The 21,400-nt window shown below is 42.0% G+C and overlaps 1 protein-coding gene across 2 annotated transcripts in view; it reads left to right on the forward strand.

Annotated features, from left to right (window-relative positions):
- Nucleotides 1–19,267, forward strand: part of ATG10 (autophagy related 10) — a 90,103-nt gene extending 70,836 nt beyond the window's left edge. The window contains exons 6-8 of one of the 2 annotated variants that reach the window (XM_056324120.1): nucleotides 11,608–11,705; nucleotides 11,997–12,116; nucleotides 18,686–19,267. In XM_056324120.1, coding sequence (XP_056180095.1) covers nucleotides 11,608–11,705; nucleotides 11,997–12,116; nucleotides 18,686–18,713 — 246 coding nt within the window. In that variant the 3' untranslated portion in view covers nucleotides 18,714–19,267. Of the gene's footprint in view, nucleotides 1–11,607; nucleotides 11,706–11,996; nucleotides 12,117–18,682 lie in introns of both variants that reach the window. The other variant, XM_056324119.1, reaches the window with a different exon arrangement.
- Nucleotides 19,268–21,400: the final 2,133 nt, after the last annotated feature.

Raw genomic sequence — 21,400 nt, forward strand, 5'->3', positions numbered from 1 at the left:
GTACTGTTGTTACTTGAGTTGATCAGCTATTCTGAAATGAAGAGATGAAGCTATTTTCCAGACAGATACGTAATTAATAGAACAAATTGCAATCTAATAGTATTGATTATCTTGATTTTTTTTCTATTTCTGTAGAAAAACTTTTCAGTGCTACACACTGCATTTATCTAGCAGTGACTTTGCTCTCACAGAGCTTCCCGGCAGAGATTTTGTGGAATAAGTTGTAATAGCATGTTCCCTCCCTGGTCTGGCATTTCCCCTTGTATGGTGCGGTGGGTTGCTCTTCTGTCTTTCCCCTGCTACAACCTCTAACAATTCACTACTGGAATGAAGCTGGTTACTGAATTGTAACTGAATACCCCTTATTGAATGTTTTTGTGAAAAATTATAAAATACACAACAACATTGACTGCACAGTATGAAAGAAGTGGATATCGTATGTGATGCATTTAGCTCCATTTGAAAGGCAGTTGGTATGGTCACAAAGCATTGATAATTTTGTAACACGTTCCCTTTTTGTTTTCTGCAGCAAGGGCTTTTGGCAGGTGGGGTTGGTTGTTGGTTTTTTTTGTAATTAATAAAAAAAAGTATTCTAGGTGCTATATAAATGTGAGTTAGGTATCCGTGTTAACAGAAAGCAGTTTGTACTTAAGCACCTGTGCACTCAGGTTTTGGAAGTAGATGGTATCAGCAGTTCAGAAGCATTTAGACAAATTCATGAGACCACTTGTGGATGGACCACAGTAGATGCAGAATTACCAGGAAGGAATGTGTCCTCCGTCATCCTTAGTAATGCAGACGTGCTGGAGCAGTACAGGGGCAGTTGACCACAGAAAGAGGCCAGACTTGTATTCTCCCAAAATAGCTTTTCCAACTGCCGCGGATGGAGTCAGGATGTATTGCTAGATGGGCTGTTGGGGCAATCCAGTCAGTCACTTAAGTTTTTAAGGCAGTCTGGGGTTCAAAAAAAAAAGGAAGTGAATTCTTCCAAGGAGGTGAAATTACTCCATGTAGTCAGACTTGTATATGAAGCTGTATACAATCTCCAAGGATCTCAAAACCGGCTGGAAGTCAACTGGAGTCCCTTTTTGGCGCCTCTGTTGGTGTATTGTGTTTCTAACTGCACAGCAGCCTGGTTGAAGAACAACCACCCAAAATCCCAGTGCAGAATGGGCACTGTGGCTCCTGTAGGAATGGTGGGTTCAAGCTCCCATAAGCTGCAGCTCTTCTGTGCTCTCAGGAGAAAGCTTGGTGTTTCAGTCATGTGTTGACTGAGACACTGATGTGATCAGAGTCTTTTAAACTCTGAACGACCATTTCAGTGTCCTTTTGACATTTTCTGTTGCCCGCCTTTTTCATACCAGCATTTGTTGTTCTGGTGGTTTGCTAATCCCTGTTCTAACCTCTGACTCCACCAGCCGTGCTGCGTACAGAGAACCGTAAGTACATTGGGGAAACTTGTGGCAGAACCGACTTTTAGGCAGTAGAAAGTTTATAGCTTTATATTGAATCTGTCATTAGAGGAATCACCATGAATATTGACAGTCCTACAATGTCTTTGTTAGAACATTGGGTATTCAGTTTCGGTAGTGATTCAAAGTACTTGGTCCAACAAACGTTATTTCAAATGACAGGTAATACAAGGTGCTTTGACTGGAGGAGGGGAGCACAGACATCGGCTGCTGCAGGGAAAGAGGACGAGCAAAGGAAGTCTTCCCTTGGCCTGAACTCAAAATGAGGGTTGAGTCACAGTTCTGCAGACATGCCATTGCCTCCTTATATCTGATACTGTTAAATAAGTGTTCTGCTCTGCTGCAGCAGAAATTTGCTTTCCACATTACCTTGTGGTAATTGTCTGTCTTCCGACTGTTACAGCTATCAGTCATACTACCTTCTTGATAAACAGTAAAGAGAGAAGACAGGAATATATGGCTTCCTGTTTGCTGGTTACACTATTTCAAACTCAGAAGTCTTACAAAATCTCTCTTCCCAATATCTTTTTGTCCAGGATTTCCTGGGTTTATAAAACAAACCCTTTTGGGGCACATTCGTCAAATGCCAGTATGGATTTTTTTTCTTAACTTACCATTTTTTAATCAGGGTAGGAAATCTGTCTCCAATATCTTTCCCATACTTCCACAGCTTGTTGGATCGTTCAGTTTTGCACCTTAGATGAATCTCATAACTTAAGAACAGATTTTAAATAGTAATTAATTAAGACTATATGCTACATAAGTAAAATGGTGACAACTGAATTAATCTTATTTTGGCAAGCATGGAAGAAGAATCATCTGTTTATTTTCTTAGGAAAATGGCTGAGATGCCATTTCTTGACAATATAACTATGGACCTGCCAATTTTTAACTATAAAGTTTTCTTAAAGAATCCAAAATGCAAGTTACATGCTTGTGCGAAGTTTAAGCTTTAAAAATGTAGCTTGGTCTGAGCGTCACCTAGTGCTTTGATTCCTCTTGTTGTTAAAATTTTTAATTCAAATCTTACTTTATATATATGTGTGTGTATATATATACACACAGACACACATAAATATAGAAATATATACTAGCAGTGTTGGCTGTTCTTAATTAATGTTGTGCTTGTCCTGCATGATTACCTCTTAGGTATGCCTTTAAAGGGTCCTGTGTTAGCTATTCAGTAGCTTTTAAAAAATAATGAGATTATGAACTGTAAAAAAGGATCACCATCCTCTCAGAACTGTAAATATTCTATAATCACAGAGATTTTGGGGATGAAATACAAAATAAGTCTTGGTCATCTAGTTATATTTATATTCTGTAGTATCAAGTATTACAGTAGTAAGTTAGCTCTGCACAAAAAGCACATTTGTACATCAGGTCTTACGGCAGTCCTCTCTGTTGTTAACATTCTCCTAGTTACAGAAATCACTATATAGAGAATGTATTTATCTTTTGAGGACACCTAAAATAGGAAGGCCTTGAAGATGCAGAGTAAACTGAAGTAAAACTTCTGATTTAAACCCATTTCCATCTGCCACCTTTGAAAGCACTTTACTGCTGGCAAACTGGCTTTGTCTGTGACTTTCTAACTTGCACTGTGCATTGTACAGGAGAAGTAAAGCTGTCTTCGAAGATAGTGAATAGAGCTATTGTTCCTCTTTCGGATGTACCCTGATAGTTCTGATAGCTTTAAAAATGGAAAAGCAAGATTGATGTTTTTGTGGCATCAAACTGTAGACATGCTCAGCTGTCACATTCAGCAGAAGCTGCAGCTGTCAATGTAAGTAGCAATAAGTTAGCAATATAGAAGTGATGTGAGGTCTGTCCGAATGAAAAGATGGTTTTATCGCAAGCTGTAGTCAAGAGGCAGCAATCAGGCTGTGATCAGCCAGGCTTAATTACATTAGCAGGGTTTTCGTTTACGAGAAGAGCAGTTTGTGCCATGAAGTGTTTGTTTCTTCAGAACCTGCACTTCTACCTTTGTGGCCGCGATGGATTTGAAACAGCAGGTACAAAGAGGTAGGTGTGGTTCGTCTTAAGAAAGTTCTGGCTGCGTTAAGTGTCCTGGTATGTTTGTGTTGTAGGATGTGCCAAAGTGACTCCGTTTTCCTCAGGAAAACTTAGCCGTTTCATTTGTTGCCTCTTCAGCTTGGACTTCATATTTGATGAAATAAGGATAGGATCCAGCTTAGTTGGCTGTGTGGCGTTAGTAGTAGTGAAACATTAATAAAAACTTGTCTCTAAAGTTAGTTGGTATGTCTTTCGAAATACACAAGGAACAGATAGATTAAATCATAAGGGCAATTGCAACAGCTCTTCTGCAAAGAACTTGAGCATAAATCAAAATCCCTCTGCAGCCTTCTTCTCAAAAAGATGTTCAGTAATGACAGAAATTTGCTTTTTTTGGTGTGGTTTGCACTTATTTGTCTCATCGGGGTCCCTTCAAGTTTTCCCTTGCTTAGTAGCATTGCAGATTTATTTTGATTGTCTAAGAAAATGCAGGAGAACAGTGGTAGTTGCATTTTCGTAGTCATTCTTCAGCACCCGTTACAGACAGAAGTAGGCTGTTTCATCTTCAATGGGCTTAGCAGTGGGAGTGCTTCTCCCGGTTTTATGGCGAAGTTACAGAAACTTTCCTCACTTTTTATCAGTAGAATGGCTTGGCTTCTGCTTGTAAATTGAAATCAAGGTGACTATAAATATGTTACCTGTCCCAGATAATAAACTGTGTCCCATGCCCCCAAGGATAAATAGCTTTTTTGGAGCTGATGACTTTTTTTTAAGCTTTTTTGGAGCTGATGTCTATTACAGCAAGCACATTTCTTTCAACAGCCATTTTGCCTTTTCTGATTTCTTTTTTCTGGTTTTTTTTTCCAATTACAATTTCTCTGTAACCAATATCAATCCTATTAATAAAACATTATTTTTATGAATGGCTGCATTAATAGAAATGTTGTGACCTGTGTCAGTAGAATGGAGAAGCCCTATAGAATTACTATCCTAACAACAGCTTTGTTACTATGATCTATGTCTTCTGTCAGGATGATAAAAGTTCCCTGTGTAATTATAGTTCCTTAACATTGCGTCTTTCTAGTGACAGCTGTGGCTGTCCTGTTGCCTTTGCAATCACCATTACCAGTCCTTGTAAACACAACACGCATATACTCATCTGGCTTCAGTGCTCAGGCTTAAAGTCTCCCTAGACCTCATTCATAAAAACATTACTCAGTTTTTACACCTGAACCTGAGAACATGTGTAATTTAAGCATAAAGTAATCCTTTTGACTTCAAGTTTAAGTTCCACGTGTGCACAGTTACTCTTCTGGTCGTGGGACACACAGTCAATCTGGAGAACATGATTTTATTACTTCCTTTCTCAATGAGTAGACTTAGGGTTTATTAAAAAGTAAGTTATTATTGATGTATATAAAAATAAGGGATGAGAAAGAGATAAGACTGTGATTTCAAGAACATAAAATATTTATAGTATCTTGAGTGAAGGATTTTTACTTAAAAACAGGCACTTGTTTCGGTAACTGTGGTCAAAAATTGGTGAAAAGGGAAGAGCATGCAACTTATTTATTCATTGCATCACTATTTCCATTTCCTTAAAAAAGAGATGATAGGGGACATGTTTTATTAATCCTGCCACCTTTTTCTGATCTGATGACTAGAATTGTGAATGGTGCTGGGAAAGCGTCTGAAAAGAATTGGTCCTGGCTGTGGTGTTTGGTGGTAGTATCCTGCGTGAAAGTTTTGAAACCCCTTCATGAATGTATTTTTTCAAAGCAACATCATGCAGACTGGATGGGAGAAGAGGCAGTTTCAGGCACAAATCCATTTTGCGCTACCATAAATGTTATGATGGATGCTTGAAGGCAGTTTAATGTAGCACTGGAGAAAATAGAAGCCATTTCTACTGGAAGAACTCCAGTTATGACAGAGAAAATAAATGGTGCTGTTACAAGAGATGTATTGACAACAAAATATCTGCTGGCTGCGGGAGAGAACAGCAGGTACAGTACAGATACCTACAGGCAATTACCTGAAGTAATACTTATTTTTAGTTTAAGTCTGACATGGATAGGATTTCCTATAGGCACTGCTTGGTAGAATGTCCAATCTGACAGGCATTTTAGACTTAATTATACTTACACTTAGGAACTACCCAGTCTTCGCTACAGTTCATATTCATGTCTTAACATTTCACTGTACTGCAGAGGAGAGAGGATGAAATTAGTTTTTTACACCTTAACTTGTGATGACCCTGTGAGGGGCAGTCCAGTTTCATTAGTAAGTGATGACGGGACGGGTGAAGGATGGTTGATCAAACCTTCACATCCATGATGGACTTCGTGGGAAGAGGCCTTCGTACACCACACAGTAATAGCTGCTGCTCAGCTGAAATGTTTTCAGTGCTCTGGGAACCTGCAGCAGTCATTTTTTGTGGCTCAAGCGTACTATCTAACATAAACCTCAGTGGAAGAGGTTTAAGCTCACCAGTTTAACCTCACAACTGAGGCAGCTCAGTGACTGTGCACAGATGGCTATAGTTGCGCAGCTAACAAGCAGTAAGCTGTTGTGCTGCCAGTGCTCAGTCACGTCCAATCTTGTGTGGCATTCCTAAATGTAACTACATTCATTTTCGATCTGCCCAAACAGACATTTCACATCTTTCATCCATCTCTCTCTTGTATGGTTTTGTATGGGAAGAGTTGAGGTCACAGCTACAGAGATGGGTACAAAACATACATTGTTGCCAAGTCTCCTTCAAGTCGCCTAGTGAAGACGTTTTTCTACAGAAAAAGCAAAAAAAGCATTTTGAGTTTTCAGATTCAATGGAGCTAATGGCTGCCTGTAAAAGTTTTATTTCCCATGAAAGTTGGGTCGGACTCAGAGGGATATGCAGATGTATGATGGACTCCAGTGTACGGTGCTGAACAGTGTTAAGAATCAGCCTCATAGGTAGATGGATACAAGATCATAGAGGTACAAGAAAATAATGCTGTTGATTTCAAATAAACTGTATGTCAGTGTTATTACTGTCCAGAAGAGTTGTGGCAACCTGCAAATGGGTTCTTGCTGTACTATGCCAGTGAGTAATTGTGAGAATTGATTTGAAACTCTCACGCATTACTCTCTAAAATGCATTGCTACATGACCAACTGGAAAAAGATTAATTGTAAACTAGAAGTGGTAACACTCTTTTACACTCTTTAAAGTGTTTGTTGGTTGTTTTTTTTTTCCCATGGAGTCCTAGTAGGACTTCATATTTTTCATGTAACTGGCTTACATATCAGGCTAGCTGAAGGCTAGTGTTGCTGCCTTAATATTTTGCTCAGGATACATTGCACTGTGTGTGGAATATCATCATTCCACCAGATGACTGCAGCAGGTAGTAAATATGCTCATGAAGCTGGTGCAGCACAAATTTTCATTCATTCTCACACCTTTGATAGTGTTTGAGAAGGACTCAGGATTCACTGCACTGGCGATGCACAGCCCTCTCTCAGGGCATGCCATGAGCAGTGGAAGTGCGAGTTTCCCGATTTTCCTGACTTCAGAGCTGACCTGCAGGGACTTGCCCCTGTGGTGGCAAGGTAAACCAACATCTTCAGTTCTGGACTCACCTGCAGTGACCACCAGCATGGGCACTAATTAATGGCACTTTGACTGTGTGAAACCTGACAGTTGCATGTACAGCGGTTGCACAGTGATGAGTTCTGGCTGCCACCAGCCCAGGACACATCTGAGCTGGTGACCTGGCGATGAAAAGGCTGTGTAGCCCATTACCAATTCTGAAATCGTTGAGGGCTTCGATAACTTCTGCATTTTTATTGGCAGCTGTCTGGTACTTCCTCCTCAGAGATGCTGGGTCAGTGATTTCACCTTGAGTATACATTAAAGCCTCATGGGGATGCCATTATACACAGGATATGGAATTTAGGATTTGGCTGAATCAGATCTGATGCTCTCAGAGTGTCTTCCCTGATCCTCAACAGCTCTTCCATGCCTCAGTCTTTTCCCTTTTTAGAGACTCCTGCTTAATGGGTCTTACCTCAGGATTTCTTTTAATCTCTTAAGCTTTTGTGTTTCTCCTAGCAGTGTGTGACAATACTCCTAGCTTTCAGGTTTTAAATAAATAGCATGGCTTTGCAGTTTCATACCTTTTGTTTAGGGTAAGAAGATACACGCAGCAAACTTACTGAAAAAAATCTTGACTTTGGACACAGCTGTTTTGCATGACATGGTGCCTGTGGACTTTCAGTGCTGAAGGATCAGTGTGGTAATGAACTCAGTTTTCTGGATTAGAGGTAAACAAGTAAGTGACAGTGCTCTGTTTTCAAAAATACCCGGCTAAATTGAAATCAAAGCAGCTCATCCTGAATGTCCAGACACGCAGCTTTAGTGCCCATGCCATTCTCAGAGCCTGGCCAAGGAGCAGCATGGATTTAGCTAAACCCCGGGGTCATTTCATTGTTGCAGTTCAAAATTCTGTGGATTATATTGAGATTTACACCAGCCTGGAGCAGCTGTTACTTCAGGATGTGTATGAAGTAACCCTTGATAATTTGAAGAACTAGGTGACAAGCTAGGAAGACGGTTCGACTAGCCAAGACCAAGTGTCCTCAGAGCCTTCGGATTAACCCAGAAGCTGATCGCTGGGTCCTGTAGCCAAAACCTCTGCCTTTACATCCACTGGATCTGGAGGGGAAGAAAGAGCCTTCCACCTGTTGAAGAAGAATGGAGGAGAGAGTGCAGGGAGTTCAGAGCGTTAAACAGATTTTACCTCTATCACATGCTTGTGAGTTGCAGACTGATGTCAAAGGTGGTGGGACCAAGCATGTTACCCTTTTGAAAAACAGTAGTAATGCGCTCTGCTTTTTCATACAGACATCTAATTGTTAGAGTTTGGGAATTTTTTAGCATCACTCTGTCATGTTGTAAGAAGAGGAAGGACTACATGAAGAAAGATGTAGAATATAAAGTTAGTAAGCTATTTAAACATCTACTCTGGCCTCCATTTGTCACTCACTGGTGGTTTGCTGAAGCAAGAAGTGCAGGACAGAATCAAATACCAGGCAGCAGGATGGTTGGGAGTGACTTCAGGCAGAATATTCAGTATTTGGAATTATTTTTATACCTTGATTGTCGTGGTTTAACCCCACCTGGCAACCCAGCACCATGCAGCCAGTTGCTTACTCCCCCTCACTCGGAGGGAGGGGGAGGAGAATCGGAAAGGAATGTAAAAGTCAAGGGTGGAGATAAGAACAATTTAATAATTTAAACAGAATAAAGAGGTAAGAACAACAATAATAATAATAATAATAATAACAACAATAATAATTATAACAAAATGGAAAGGTGGGGGAAAAGGGTAAAGCAAAAGCTGCGCACGCAAGCCAAGCCAAGCAGGGAATTCCTTCCCCACTCCCCACGGGCAGGCAGGCTCAGCCATCCCAGGGCAGCCGGGCTCCATCACGTAACGGGTACTCGGGAAGACAAACGCCATAATGCCAAATGTCCCCCCTTCCTCCTCCTTCCCCCAGGGTATATACTCAGCATGACGTCCCACGGTATGGAATCCCTCTCTGGCTGGCTTGGGTCACCTGTCCTGGCTGTGTCCCCTCCCCATGTCCCGTGCCCCCCCAGCCCTCTGGCTGGCAGGGCCCAGGAAACTGAAAAGCCCTTGGTTTAGTAGAAACATCACCCAGCAACAACTAAAACCATCAGTGCCCTGTCAACGCTGTTCTCACATCAGAGCCAAAGCACAGCACTGTACTAACTACTGAGAAGAAAATTAACTCCATCCCAGCTGAAACCAGGACACTTGTCGGTGCTGTCACTTAGTGCCCAGATTATCTTCTCTGTTCTTTCTGGGAGTGTGTGGTACATCTTTATCGTCTTTCTTTGTGTGGGGATGTTGGCTGAAACTGCTGCCTCAGTCTACTTTTTTTCTTCTTTGCCTAATAGTTTTGTAAATATTGTTAACTATTTTTAGTACTATCTTTGAGGAATACCATTGGCATAATCTTTGCATTTTCTAGAATTATTTGGAGACATAAGCTGATTCAAGATAGCAGATAATTAGAAAGGATTTTTAATCCAAACTGCTACTTTTTCTAAACAGAAAACAGCATCAGTTCGCTTTTACCAACAGCAGATGGTAGCATTCTTGCACGAGTTACCTGTTTGCACTGCAGTGTAAAACAGTGCTATGTGAACGTTATTTTTTTATGTTCTAGAGCTTCTGGAAGTTTTTTAAAGTTCTCTTAGACATAAAATGATTGATCGTCATGGATACATCTTCAGCATGAGCCAAGTGTCCTTCAGCTGTAAAAGACCCTGTTTAATATTTAATAATATAAAACATGTCCTATTTCTGAACATGACAGGCTATGATACGTTTTTTGTTTCTAGGCAAGGAGTTGGAAAAAGGGTTTTTACTGTGTAGAAGGAAGACTTCGTAAGCATCTTCTCTTCAGTGCAGGCAATTTACAACATGCCAAGATGAAATGGCATCACAGAATTAGGGTAGTCTGGCTACAGTTTTATCAGCTTGGACAAGGGAAGTCTGTGTTGGAGCATAAATGTAGTATTTCTTCTTTGTCATCAGGAGACAGAACCACCATAAGAAGCACATCTAAGGAAAAGGGTCTTTACCCAGGTCAGTAGGTTAGTTGAATTACATTTGCTATAGATAAAAGTGAAGGAATAGTGCCATGTAAAGTTATTTTATGACTGTCAAGTGTGCCTGCAATTCAGAAAAGGTTGGGATAATATGTTTATGGTGCTTTTTTGTGTTTTGGGTTTTTTTTCCCCTAGACACATTAATCCTCATAGTCAGTCCCTGCTGTGGCTCTGGTGAGTAGCATAGCGTAGTAAGTCAGGCTGACACAGCTGAATGGGGAACGGCGTGCAGAGGTGGTGATGCTGCTGTTTTCTCCATCATGGCCCGTGCCTGCTTCTCCCCACCCTGCTGCCTTGTGTTGTGTGCAGCTCAGCTCTGGCAGAGTCTTGGGCTCAGCAGTGTCTAAGCACAGCCTGTGCTTGGCTGTGAACAGGCTATCATGACGTTTCATACGTGACATCTTTCTTGTCTAGAATCCCATTCCAGCCATCCCCTGCCGTGCCGTTATGCCCCTTATTGCACAAGGGGACAAGGTAGGGTTTGTTTAAGTACTAGCAGTGACCTCAGCAGCATTAAAGGAAAATCACTTCCCTAGGGCATGGTGCGTGAGACAGATATGCTGATCTTGTGGTATCATCCATGTAGGAGCTGATGAGATCACTGTTACAGCTTTGCATTGAGTGCAGGCTTGATTAAGTCAGAACACATATGCTGTTCAAGTGCTGGCTGGAGATGAAAGTGAAAGCTTTATGGAGCATTGGATTGAGTTTTCAGCAGCACTGTGTGCAGTGTGAAGGTAGAGAGGAACAGACAGGGCCTTGTCATGTTGTAGGGAGTGTGTCTGACTGCAAACTCTGTCACTAAATGATGTTCTTTCCTGAGGATGGTTTGACTGGGCTTCTTGAAGAACGTCTGTTCTAGGACATTTTTCTATAGAGTAGTCTAAAATGAGGATGTGCCACCTAGTGGAATTTAAAGACACCTTGAGAGCTCTTCTTTCTTGCTCCCCCTCAAACCCTCAGGTTGCAAATTAAAGCATGTTTACTTCCCAGCACCAGTCTGAGAATATACAAGGATAAGGCGTCAAGGATTTTAAAGAGCCTTTCCATGGAGTGGATTTGTTTTCTGTATTACATATCGTAATATGATATGTAATATCTATATCAGACACAGATCAGATACTTGTTTACACAATAGTTTTGCCTACTTGCATTCAGGCAATGCTGATACAGTAACTTCACTTCTGCAAACCATTAGATTTTAACTAAAACGGTGGCATAACCTGGTTGGTGATCTTATTTCCCTTTCAAGATAGGAGAATATGGTCTCAGTTATTAATTTGTCATGACTATCAGTAAAAGAGCAATGTGGGCTAGACTCCGAAATGAGAAGAGTTGCATCAAGGATTAATTGGACCTTGCTTTCTCTTTTCCAAATGCACGTGGTGTCTTTTCTGTCTTCTTCTTGTGTAGTAAATCAGCTGATATTCCCTCGTAGGAGCACCCCATACTTGGGCAGCCGTTTTTTGTTCTGCACCCCTGCCGGACTAATGAATTCATCTCTTCTGTACTGAGCAGTTCACGGAAACACGACAGGTGAGAAATGCTACTGTGCTGTGCAAGGTTTTATGCAATGCAGATAAAGGAAATCAGCTAGGAAGTAGAAATGGTCAAAACAATTTCCTTGGTCCAAATAAGCAGAATAAGAAAGAGTCTGTATCGTCACCTAAGGGCTGAAAGTTGAATTACATTTGCTATAGATAAAAGTGAAGGAATGGTGCCATGTAAAGTTATTTTATGACTGTCGAGTGTGCCTGCAATTCAGAAAAGGTTGGGATAATATGTTTATGGTGCTTTTTTGTGTTTTGTTTTTTTTTTTTCCCCTAGACACATAAATTACATCACTTTGTGGCTTAGTACTGTAGGCCCAGTTGTGGGTCTAAATCTGCCCATGAGTTATGCAAAACTAGCACCAGAGCAGAATACAAATGCTGATTCAGTTGAAAGGTAAGAAAATGAAATTACCTTTTTTTCTTTCCCATCCTTCTATGAAATTTAAAAGTTCAGATATCTGGCAAAACTATTGTCTTCTCTTTTGGAGCTCTTGGTTCAGCTCATTTGTGGGTGCCCCATCCCTGGCAGTGTTCAAAGCCAGGCTGGATGTGGCTTGGAGCAACCTGCATAAGGTGTCCCTGCCCATGGCAAGGGGGTTGGAACTAGATGACCTTTAATGTCCTTTTCCACCCAAACCTTTCTATGATTCTATTACTTAGAACTCAACTTTCGATATTTTGCTTACATGGCTGCCTTACGTACTTTGGAATGAAAAATTGCACTGAGAGAGATGTGCTTGGCACATTGCTGGCAACCTTCATGATTGTCACAAGGTCCCTGATAATCCCACAGTCTTTCTTAGGTGTGTAAAAGCATTTTATAGTGGTCCCTCCAGCACATGGGTGGTGGTGTGATCTAACATAAGTCTGCTACAATGATTTTAATTTCATCGCGTTTTTTCTGTTTGATGTTGCCACTTCAGACCTCTGAGCTGAAAGACAGATGATGGCTAGCTCTTGTAAAGTTACTGCAGATTTTCCTAGGGATGAAATCAATTACAGGAATCCTTCCGGACTGGTAAGAAATGCAGTGTGGAAAGATGACTGTTCCTGGTTGTTTCTCTGGCAAGAACTTGCCTGGTTACAGTGGAAGACCCAAGAGCTGGTTGCAGTTGTAATTAAAACTCTCAGGCACCACCAAGACCTGAACTCCCTTGTGATTGCGTTGGCCCCCTGAAGTCACTTATTTCCTGCCGTCTGTTTTGCTGTGGTTGTGGCCTTAGTAAGACCACGCAAATGCGCAAGCCTATGGTTCCTTGATACAGAGCCGAGACGCTGGGTTTGGGTCTGCTGAACTTAGCTACTAAAAATCACGGCTCTAGAAAATCTACACCATCTGTGGGGATATTTACAGCAAAATACATGGAGGATGTGGTTTAAGCTTGTGGCAATCAGTGTATGGGCTGAGACTGCTTCAGCTAGGGACCACCTTCTCTACCACCCTCGTGTGCAACACCGCACACAGAATATCCCAATCCGAGGACTGAATAATACTTTCCTGAGGATATTTTGTGTACATCATGCTTCAGGAAACAAACAGGATCAGGATTGTAGACAGAGTCCTTGCAGTCTACATCTGACTAAGCATGTACAGTTCTAGAGTTCAAGGTGCCTAATGCTAGCGTATGAGAACATCTGGCTTTTCTGTGCTTCACTGCCTCCAAAGGAAGCTTTGCTATACCCTGTGAGAGTTACTGTTGTAGTCAATTAATATTTCTCATTGTACTAGGAGTTGTTCAGGTTTAGTCCCTATCGTGCAGTCTTTATGCAAGCCTCCTCTGACAGCTGTTGATTTTTGGGCAAGTAGAAATTGCATGGTCATGCAATCAGTGAAAACCAGATTAGAAGTAACTTTCATACAAGTTGTCTTGGATTCTTTTCAGATCACATTTTATTTGTAGTATAAAACAGACCGCAAGTCCTGAGCAGTGGAGATGGAATTACAAATCTTACTTTTTATGTTCAGCAATATGTCACTTCCATACAGAGTCTAATGTATGCCACATCAGAGCTGGAAATGTGAAATGCATTGGGTTTCAGATTCTGGGGTTTTAGGTATTTTTATTGGTTGCATATTTTTAACTTGCATCGTGTGTTATTGGTGAATTGAAATACCATACAGTCTTTAAAATTCTATTGGTATGTAGTTATTTTGCCAGCCATTTGGAATTAATAATGAAAACACATAATTTGTCTAATTCTGGATCATAACAATCTGAAAAGTCATTTTTCTGTGTAAGATCTATAAAAGACATCCTTCCGTTCATGTACAATGCCAGCAACTACATTGCCTTTTTTAACACTTTGGTAATGTATGCTTGATAATTGCATCCGTAGCCCATTTTCAAATGTAACAGAACTTAACGAGAAGGAAAAACAAAAAAGCCCCAGGTAACAGGAGTTTTAAGAGTTGTTAAGTGTTCATCCCTGCTCTGTGATTTTCACTTCAGACAGTGGGGTGAGAGCTGTGACCAGCAGCACAGAGCCTGGCTGGAGGGGTCAGTGCTGGGTCCAGCCCTGTTCAACTTGCCCATCGGTGACCTGGGTGAAGGGACAGAGGCACCCTCGGCAGGTTCCTGATGACACAGATCTGGAGGAGCAGCTGACACACCAGGAGGCTGCGCTGCCGTTCAGCGAGACCTGGGCGGGCTGGAGAGTTGGGTGGGGAGGAACCTCATGATGTTCAACAAAGGCAAGAGCAGGGTCCTACCCCTGGGGAGGGACAGCCCCGTGCACCAGCACCGGCTGGGGGTGACCTGCTGGGGGGCAGCTCTGCAGAGCAGGACCCGGGAGTGCTGGTGGGCAGCAAGTTGCCCATGAGCCAGCAGTGTGCCCGTGTGGCCAAGGTGGCCAGTGGGATCCTGGGGGGCACGAGGAGGAGCGGGGCCAGCAGGTGGAGGGAGGTGACCCTCCCCCTCTGCTCCGCCCTGGTGAGGCCGCATCTGGAGCGTGTGCCCAGTGCTGGGCTGCCCAGTTCACCAGAGACATGGAACTGCTGGAGAGGGTCCAGCAGAAGCTACGAAGCTGATGAGGGGCCAGAGCATCTCCCTTACGAGGACAGGCTGAGAGAGCTGGGCCTGTGTAGCCTGGAGGAGACCGAGAGGGGATCTCATCGATGTCTACAGATGTCTTAAGGGCGAGTGTCAGTAGGACAGGGCCAGGCTCTTTTCAGCGGTGCCCAGTGACAGGACAAGGGGCAACGGGCACAAACTGCAGCCCAGGCAGTTCCACCTGAATACGAGGAAGAACTTCTTTGCCTTGGCGGTGGCAGAGCGCTGGCACAGGCTGCCCAGAGAGGCCGTGCAGGCTCCTTCTCTGGGGACATTCCAACCTGCGGATGCGATCCTGTGCAACCTGCTGTAGGTGACCTGCTTCAGCAGGGGTTGGACTGGGTGATCCCCGGAGGTCCCTCCCAGCACTGGCCATGCTGTGATCCTGTGATTTCTGATACACTGGACAGAGGAGTAAAATCAATCAGCCCTTCTCAGCTGCCCAGCATTGCTAAACATCTCTCTGTGTCAGCTTCTGCTGCTTCTGTGCGGCATATTGGCACACCGACACTGTGCTGGCTAGCCCCTAGGACCTTTACTCCTGGTGTAACTTAGAACTGGTCTCAGGTAGCTTTATTTAAAGCAAGGTCTGAGTTAGCTTCTCCTGACCTTGGATTACAGAAGTAGAAAGGATTGATGTAGTTGTCCCCTGTAAGCCATCGGTACTGAACTGAGATATCAGTGTATCTGAGGATCAGTTATGCATATTTTCACAAGCAACACAGAAGTTACTTTGTACTGCACTGAGGGTCAAATATACAGAAGAAATTCCACTTTTAAACAATATAAATCACAGAGTACAGTCCTGAATACAGAGTGTCTTTGGAATAACTTACAGCTGAAAAGCTGGTTTTGGTGTTCTCATATACTTGACGAGACCTTCCTTGAGAACGGAGAAGAAAAGAGCCTGAAACAGCACTGAGTATTATTTCCAATACTAGTTAGACCCTGAGAGGATTCAACTGCTAAGCTGTTGCTGTGCAAATTTTATAAGCATGGTTTCACAGGCATTTCTTGGAGACCAGCTCTTGCTGTTTCTGTCTTGGAAACAGGAACTGTGATACAACAATATTAATTGACCAGTTGGGTTTCTTCACTCTAGGCAAGACTTCTTATTGCAAGTCTGTAAAATGTCATTGCTCTGCTCCGAATGTCAGCATCTCATCCATGGGATGCTGTACATCAGACAGTGTAATTTACAGATTGGAATTACAGACAGAAAAAAAACCAAAAACAGACCTAAACAAATCTGAGAGAATGTACTCCAGTCACTTTCTCCACTTCATCAGCCTTCCACTGCACCTTAATCTTCCCTTCTTTTTTTCATGAATTAGAATAAAAGTGGAATTTGTATATAGATAGAAAAAATACTTTTCTTTTAAATGGAAGAAGTCTCAAAGCTCATTACTTTCTACCTTAATTTATCGTTTCTAAACAAGATCGAGAAGTATTTGGACAGGGCATTACATGTTGTACTAGACTTAAAGTTCCCTCTGTGGGAGACAGCCCTAGGCACTTGTCTAGCATAAGGTCACACACAGCGGGATACTGCTGTGTCAGTGACATGGCAGACACACTCTTAACTCCTAGACATCCTCTTTCAGCAGTCACCCTACCTCCTGGATCTTACAACCATGCATTCACTTGGCTGGACACTTAAGTTGTTCCCAGTTTCTGAAGCTGTCTCTGTCTTGCTTCCTTCCTGCTGATAACACCCCTCCAAATTCCTCTTCAGTGCCTTGACCCTGTTCCCACAGTTACTGAGACACGATGGTGATAATAACGAGCATGGAATGGATAAGCAAATTGACAGTTGTCCTGCCCTGCTACAATTCTTAACCATTTAACACCGTAAACAGTGAAATAACAGAGCAGTGTCATCATTAGTATCAGTGTTTCCCTGAAATTTGTCTAGAATACCACTAGGTAAAAATTCAGCTCATTAGTATGAGTACACTAAGCTTAAATTGAGAAACAAATGCGGGATAACGTAAATACTTGGGATCATGGAGAGAGGTAACGCTGTTTAGATACATGCTTTCTGATAGCTGAAGTGGGAGGTAGGCATCTAATTTCCTTACATTTGTGCCTTAAGGACTTAGAGGGTATTTTATACATAATGTTTGTGTACAAAAATGCTATTTTATTTCATAATCAAGTTAATTGCAGCACTGTTCTATAATTTTATTTAGAAAATCTATTGGAGAGTCTTAGATCTGAACTTCGGTTTTGGCTATGTACATTATCTGAAATCTTGCAGTTTACCGAAAAGAAAATTTCCAGTTCCAAACGGTTTTTGTAAATTTGCTCAGTCATTCATCCTTGCTAATCTGGGAAGACATATTGAGGACCATTGCCTCTGGGGACTTCTTTTTTTAAGAGAACTGACTCATACCTGCCCTTGGTTACAAGAATCAGCAAGAATTAATTTTATGTGTTCAGCTAAGCCAAAAACATGCCTCTCTTTGGAAGGCAATTGCTACCTGCATAATCCCTCATTTGTGTCAGTGTGATCGGGTTAGAATTTAACCCCCATCTGGTCTGCCAGAAGGTCTGTAGTTGGTTGATTTTGGTTACTACAAGAAACATTCCTTCAGTCAACTCGCATGCTTGTTTTCACAACAGTAAATGATGACCTAGTTAATGAGAGCTGAATATAGTGAAGTAATCAATATCAATTCTTGTTTTGACTCCATGAATTTCAGCAAAATTTTTTCAAGAGCTTTTTTTTTTTTTTTTTTTTTTCCATTTGCTACGACAGTGGCTTAATGAATTTGTTTGGACATCTATATTTATATTACGTAGCATTTCTGTTACAGCACAAAGCAAAAATGATTGCTCTTTCCTCTGATCTGTGAAGTTACAGTTATTTCCTTCAAAATGCTCTCTTTCAGAGAACAGTGTATATATGTATATTTGTGCATATTTTTAGTAACATGGGGGCTTTTAAAAGTATTTCAGGGAGTTTAGAACATTTCTTAGCAATAAGTTACCATCTAGAAAAAAAACAAGTATACCTGAAGTTCATAGCTGCAATACTAACCGTGTATTGACTACTCAAGAAGAATTAGGGAGGTGTCTCACCTGTTACCTTTATGTGCTAGACTTCATTGGAGTCTTAAAAAACCCCGCACCACAAGGAAGCTTTCACTTCTCCACCTGAGAGCTTGTAACTGTGACCTACTGAAGATGAATTTCAACTCGAGGCAAGAGAGGGGTTTACTGCTGTGTTTGAAAACAGAATGGATTTACAGAGCTTCGCCTCGAACACCTTCTTCCTCAAGCCTGTTAGAAAACAACATGTTTTCCTGTAGTATTATTTTTCTGTAACGTTGTTAGTACAGCACGGTGGAAGAGGTAGCCCTGTCTAAAGAGATTAAGCTGCCAGCTTCTCTGTGCGCGGCTGGGCTCAGCAGCCATGCTCCATTAGCCTCATCAGCAGAGACCAGATGGGGGGAGAGACCGTTCAGGGGCTTCCTTTCCCCCTTGGTTGCTGCTTAGGAATTAGGCTACAGATAGAGAGGAATCCCAGTAAGAAGATTTTCACCCACAGTCACCTGCATCATCACCACAGACAGTCCCTGGTGCTGGGTCAGACCCTTTTGGAATACATCACCTTCAAAAGCAGAATGATTTTTGCTTCTGCTGAGCAAGCGCCATGGTTGATGCCACGCCACTTTCAAGGGCAGTTACAACAAGCTCTCTTCGAAAGTGGTGAAGTGTCAGCGTGATCGGGTTAGAATTTAACCCCATCTGGTCTGCCAGAAGGTCTGTAGTTGGTTGGTTTTGGTTACTACAAGAAACATTCCTTCAGTCAACTTGCATGCTTGTTTTCACAACAGTAAATGATGACCTAGTTAATGAGAGCTGAATATAGTGAAGTAATCAATATCAATTCTTGTTTTGACAGCAGGGGAGAACATGGGCTGCGCATAGCCTGAAAAAGATTTGTCAAACTGTGGAAACGAACTAATCCTTCTTTCCTTTGCACCTGATCCAAATCAAAATCCTGAACTGAATTTTGGTGGGTTCCAGCCAGGTCTCACTCCACCAAAGGTCTGATTGCTTCTTCACGGTTTGTAAAGGTTCATTCCCATGCATCCAGCAGTCAGGTGGTGTTAGCTTCATATGATTAGCCAAGTGCTTTAGTATTTACTAATATGCTTCACTAATGAAGTAGAAACATGGACTGCCATGTCTGCTGCACAAGTTCATGTCTTCCCTGATCTCTGTGGATTCCCCTCCATTTGGTTTGTGTAACACGTAGTTTCAATGCTTCTTCGTTAGGCTTAAAACCCCTCTAACACTGATGGGGTTTGGCTTGGCTCATCTCCCTTTGACATTTTTCTAGTGCCCAGATAACACAAGTTATTCCTGGGTGCTGACAGAATCCATGGACGTGTTTGCTAGAAGAATCCTGGTACCCGAGTGTTGACTAGATGTCACATGCTACAGGTGCTTGTAAAACAAATAATAAAACGCAATTCAAAATGTGCGCCTGTCTTTAATAACTTTGTGCTTTACTGGTTCTGCTCCCAGTTCTGTGTGTTCTTGTACTCCTGGTAACTATTACTGTCCCTTCGCCTTAACAGCAGTCTCACTTCTGCTACATTGCAAGAAGTGTAAAAAAACCCCCACAAACAAACCCCCAAAACAAACCCTAATTCAACCAAACCTGTAAAATAGCTACAGGCTTGGTAGAGTAATAAGGACTTGGTGTTCTTCTCTTTCATGTTTTTGATCTAACAAGGTTTCAGGTGAATTTACTCCATAAGCTCTTGTGCTTCTATGTAGCATCTACGCACCATTTAGGTACGCAAAGGCAACAAGGCTGCAACCATCCCGTTTTCCTAAAAGGAACTCACTGACCCCAGTTAAAAGCGAAATTTCCCATTTTGAAGATTTCCTTTAGTGAAGTCCCCACAAACAACTTTTTTTGGCTTATACCTTTTGTTTCAGCTCTTCCCCTCATTGTACCGATAGCAGCATCTAGTGGCAAGATCCCTCATCACCATGCCCTACTTTTGGAAGCTGGTCTGGCTTCATTCACCTCCGGGTAAATCTTCATCTCCTCTGCTGCCAGACTGACTTCACAATTCGAAAACAACTTGAACCATGAGGACTTCGATGGTCCTCTTCCTTTTTTTTCGAAGGAGTATTACTGGCAGCCCTACTAATAGTTTTCGCTATGCAGGGCAAGCAAATCAAAGTAACAAAACCAAACACTCGGTTTGCTGGAATAACGAGACCAAAGCTGCTGATTTTTTTAGTTGAAGTCATGTATCTCTTGTAGAAATTGAGCTGAAATCCTAACACCAGCAGGTCTGTAGGATAACATTTGCATACATAAGACCATGATTTCTAGATTAAACTAGCTGACTGGGATCTGCCTCTTCCACCAGCAACTGCTGTCAGATCTGCAAGCTGTGAGTCATTATTTCAGTGTTCGGGTTTGCTCATCCAGTAGCTTCCGGTCTTACTGTAATCGGGGATCACCTGAAAAAAAATTGGTGATGTTCTAGCAGTCTTACATGTAATTTTGCATCTGATTTCTCTCACATGTGTGTACCTGCTGTTGGTTTGATGTTTATTATTAGTAAATACAGCTGTACTTCTTTCAAACCTGGCTGTATACTTTACTTACATTGTTCTGCTGCTAGACAAAGGCTGGGTTTCAGACACTTTGTAGCAAAATATGCACACATCTCTACTGTGCGCTACCTCTGATCGCTGCGTATCTATTCCAAGTTTCACAGAAGCATTAGGCAGAGCCACAGCAGACGTGGTAAGGACATATCTGGAATTTCTGGGCATGTAATAGCTTCGTTGAAATTTCCATGCGTAAACAGTAGCTTTGAGTCAGTGAAGCTGTAAGAAATACTGGGCAGGTGTAGAAGATCCTCAAAATGCACCCGCATAGCATTTTGAGTGAAAAGAGAATACATCCAGTACATGCATATGGTTGCACGGAAGAAAAAAAAATTACGAGCTGTTAACTCTCCACTAGCCAAGAAAACAGAAGGTCTAGGAAAATGAAGTACAGTAAAAATAAAAATTATAATGGGTACCCCAGGGGGCTGCGGGGATAGCTGGTGCATGGTCACCCAGCCTCCTCGCTTGCCCGCTGAGGTGCTGAGTGAAGTGCGCTACAGGTGACGCGCATTCACACTGTTCGTCAAAGCGTGGAGGCCTCCCTCTGAAAACCTTAAAAGGGTATTTAAGTGAGATTCCAACAGAAGGAGTCTTAATTCTGGGATTGCAGAGAGCAGATTTTCCAGAGTTCCCCCATAAAGCTGGGACGGGGCTGCAGCAAAAGCGTATTTCATTACGACCGGGGCTGCCACATTTGCAGGATAAGGGAAGCCCAAGTTCAGTGTTGCTTCTGTGCCTGAATGTGAAGGATTTGAATCCAAATCTCACAAATTGCCAGATGACTAAACTACAAAATACCCAGTAGTAAAGATTCCCAATCTGTTCTTAAATTTAACTCCCATTTGTAATATAAATTACTGAATACTAATCAAAGCAGAGCCTTTTGGGTCAACACACAGATGAATTGTGATTATAATGGGGGAATTGTTTACACTCTTTCACTTCAGCCTAGTAAGTATTTTGAGGTTTTGTTGCA

The sequence above is a fragment of the Falco biarmicus genome, chromosome Z, assembly GCF_023638135.1.
Source record: "Falco biarmicus isolate bFalBia1 chromosome Z, bFalBia1.pri, whole genome shotgun sequence".
In the NCBI taxonomy this organism is placed as follows: Eukaryota; Metazoa; Chordata; class Aves; order Falconiformes; family Falconidae; genus Falco; species Falco biarmicus.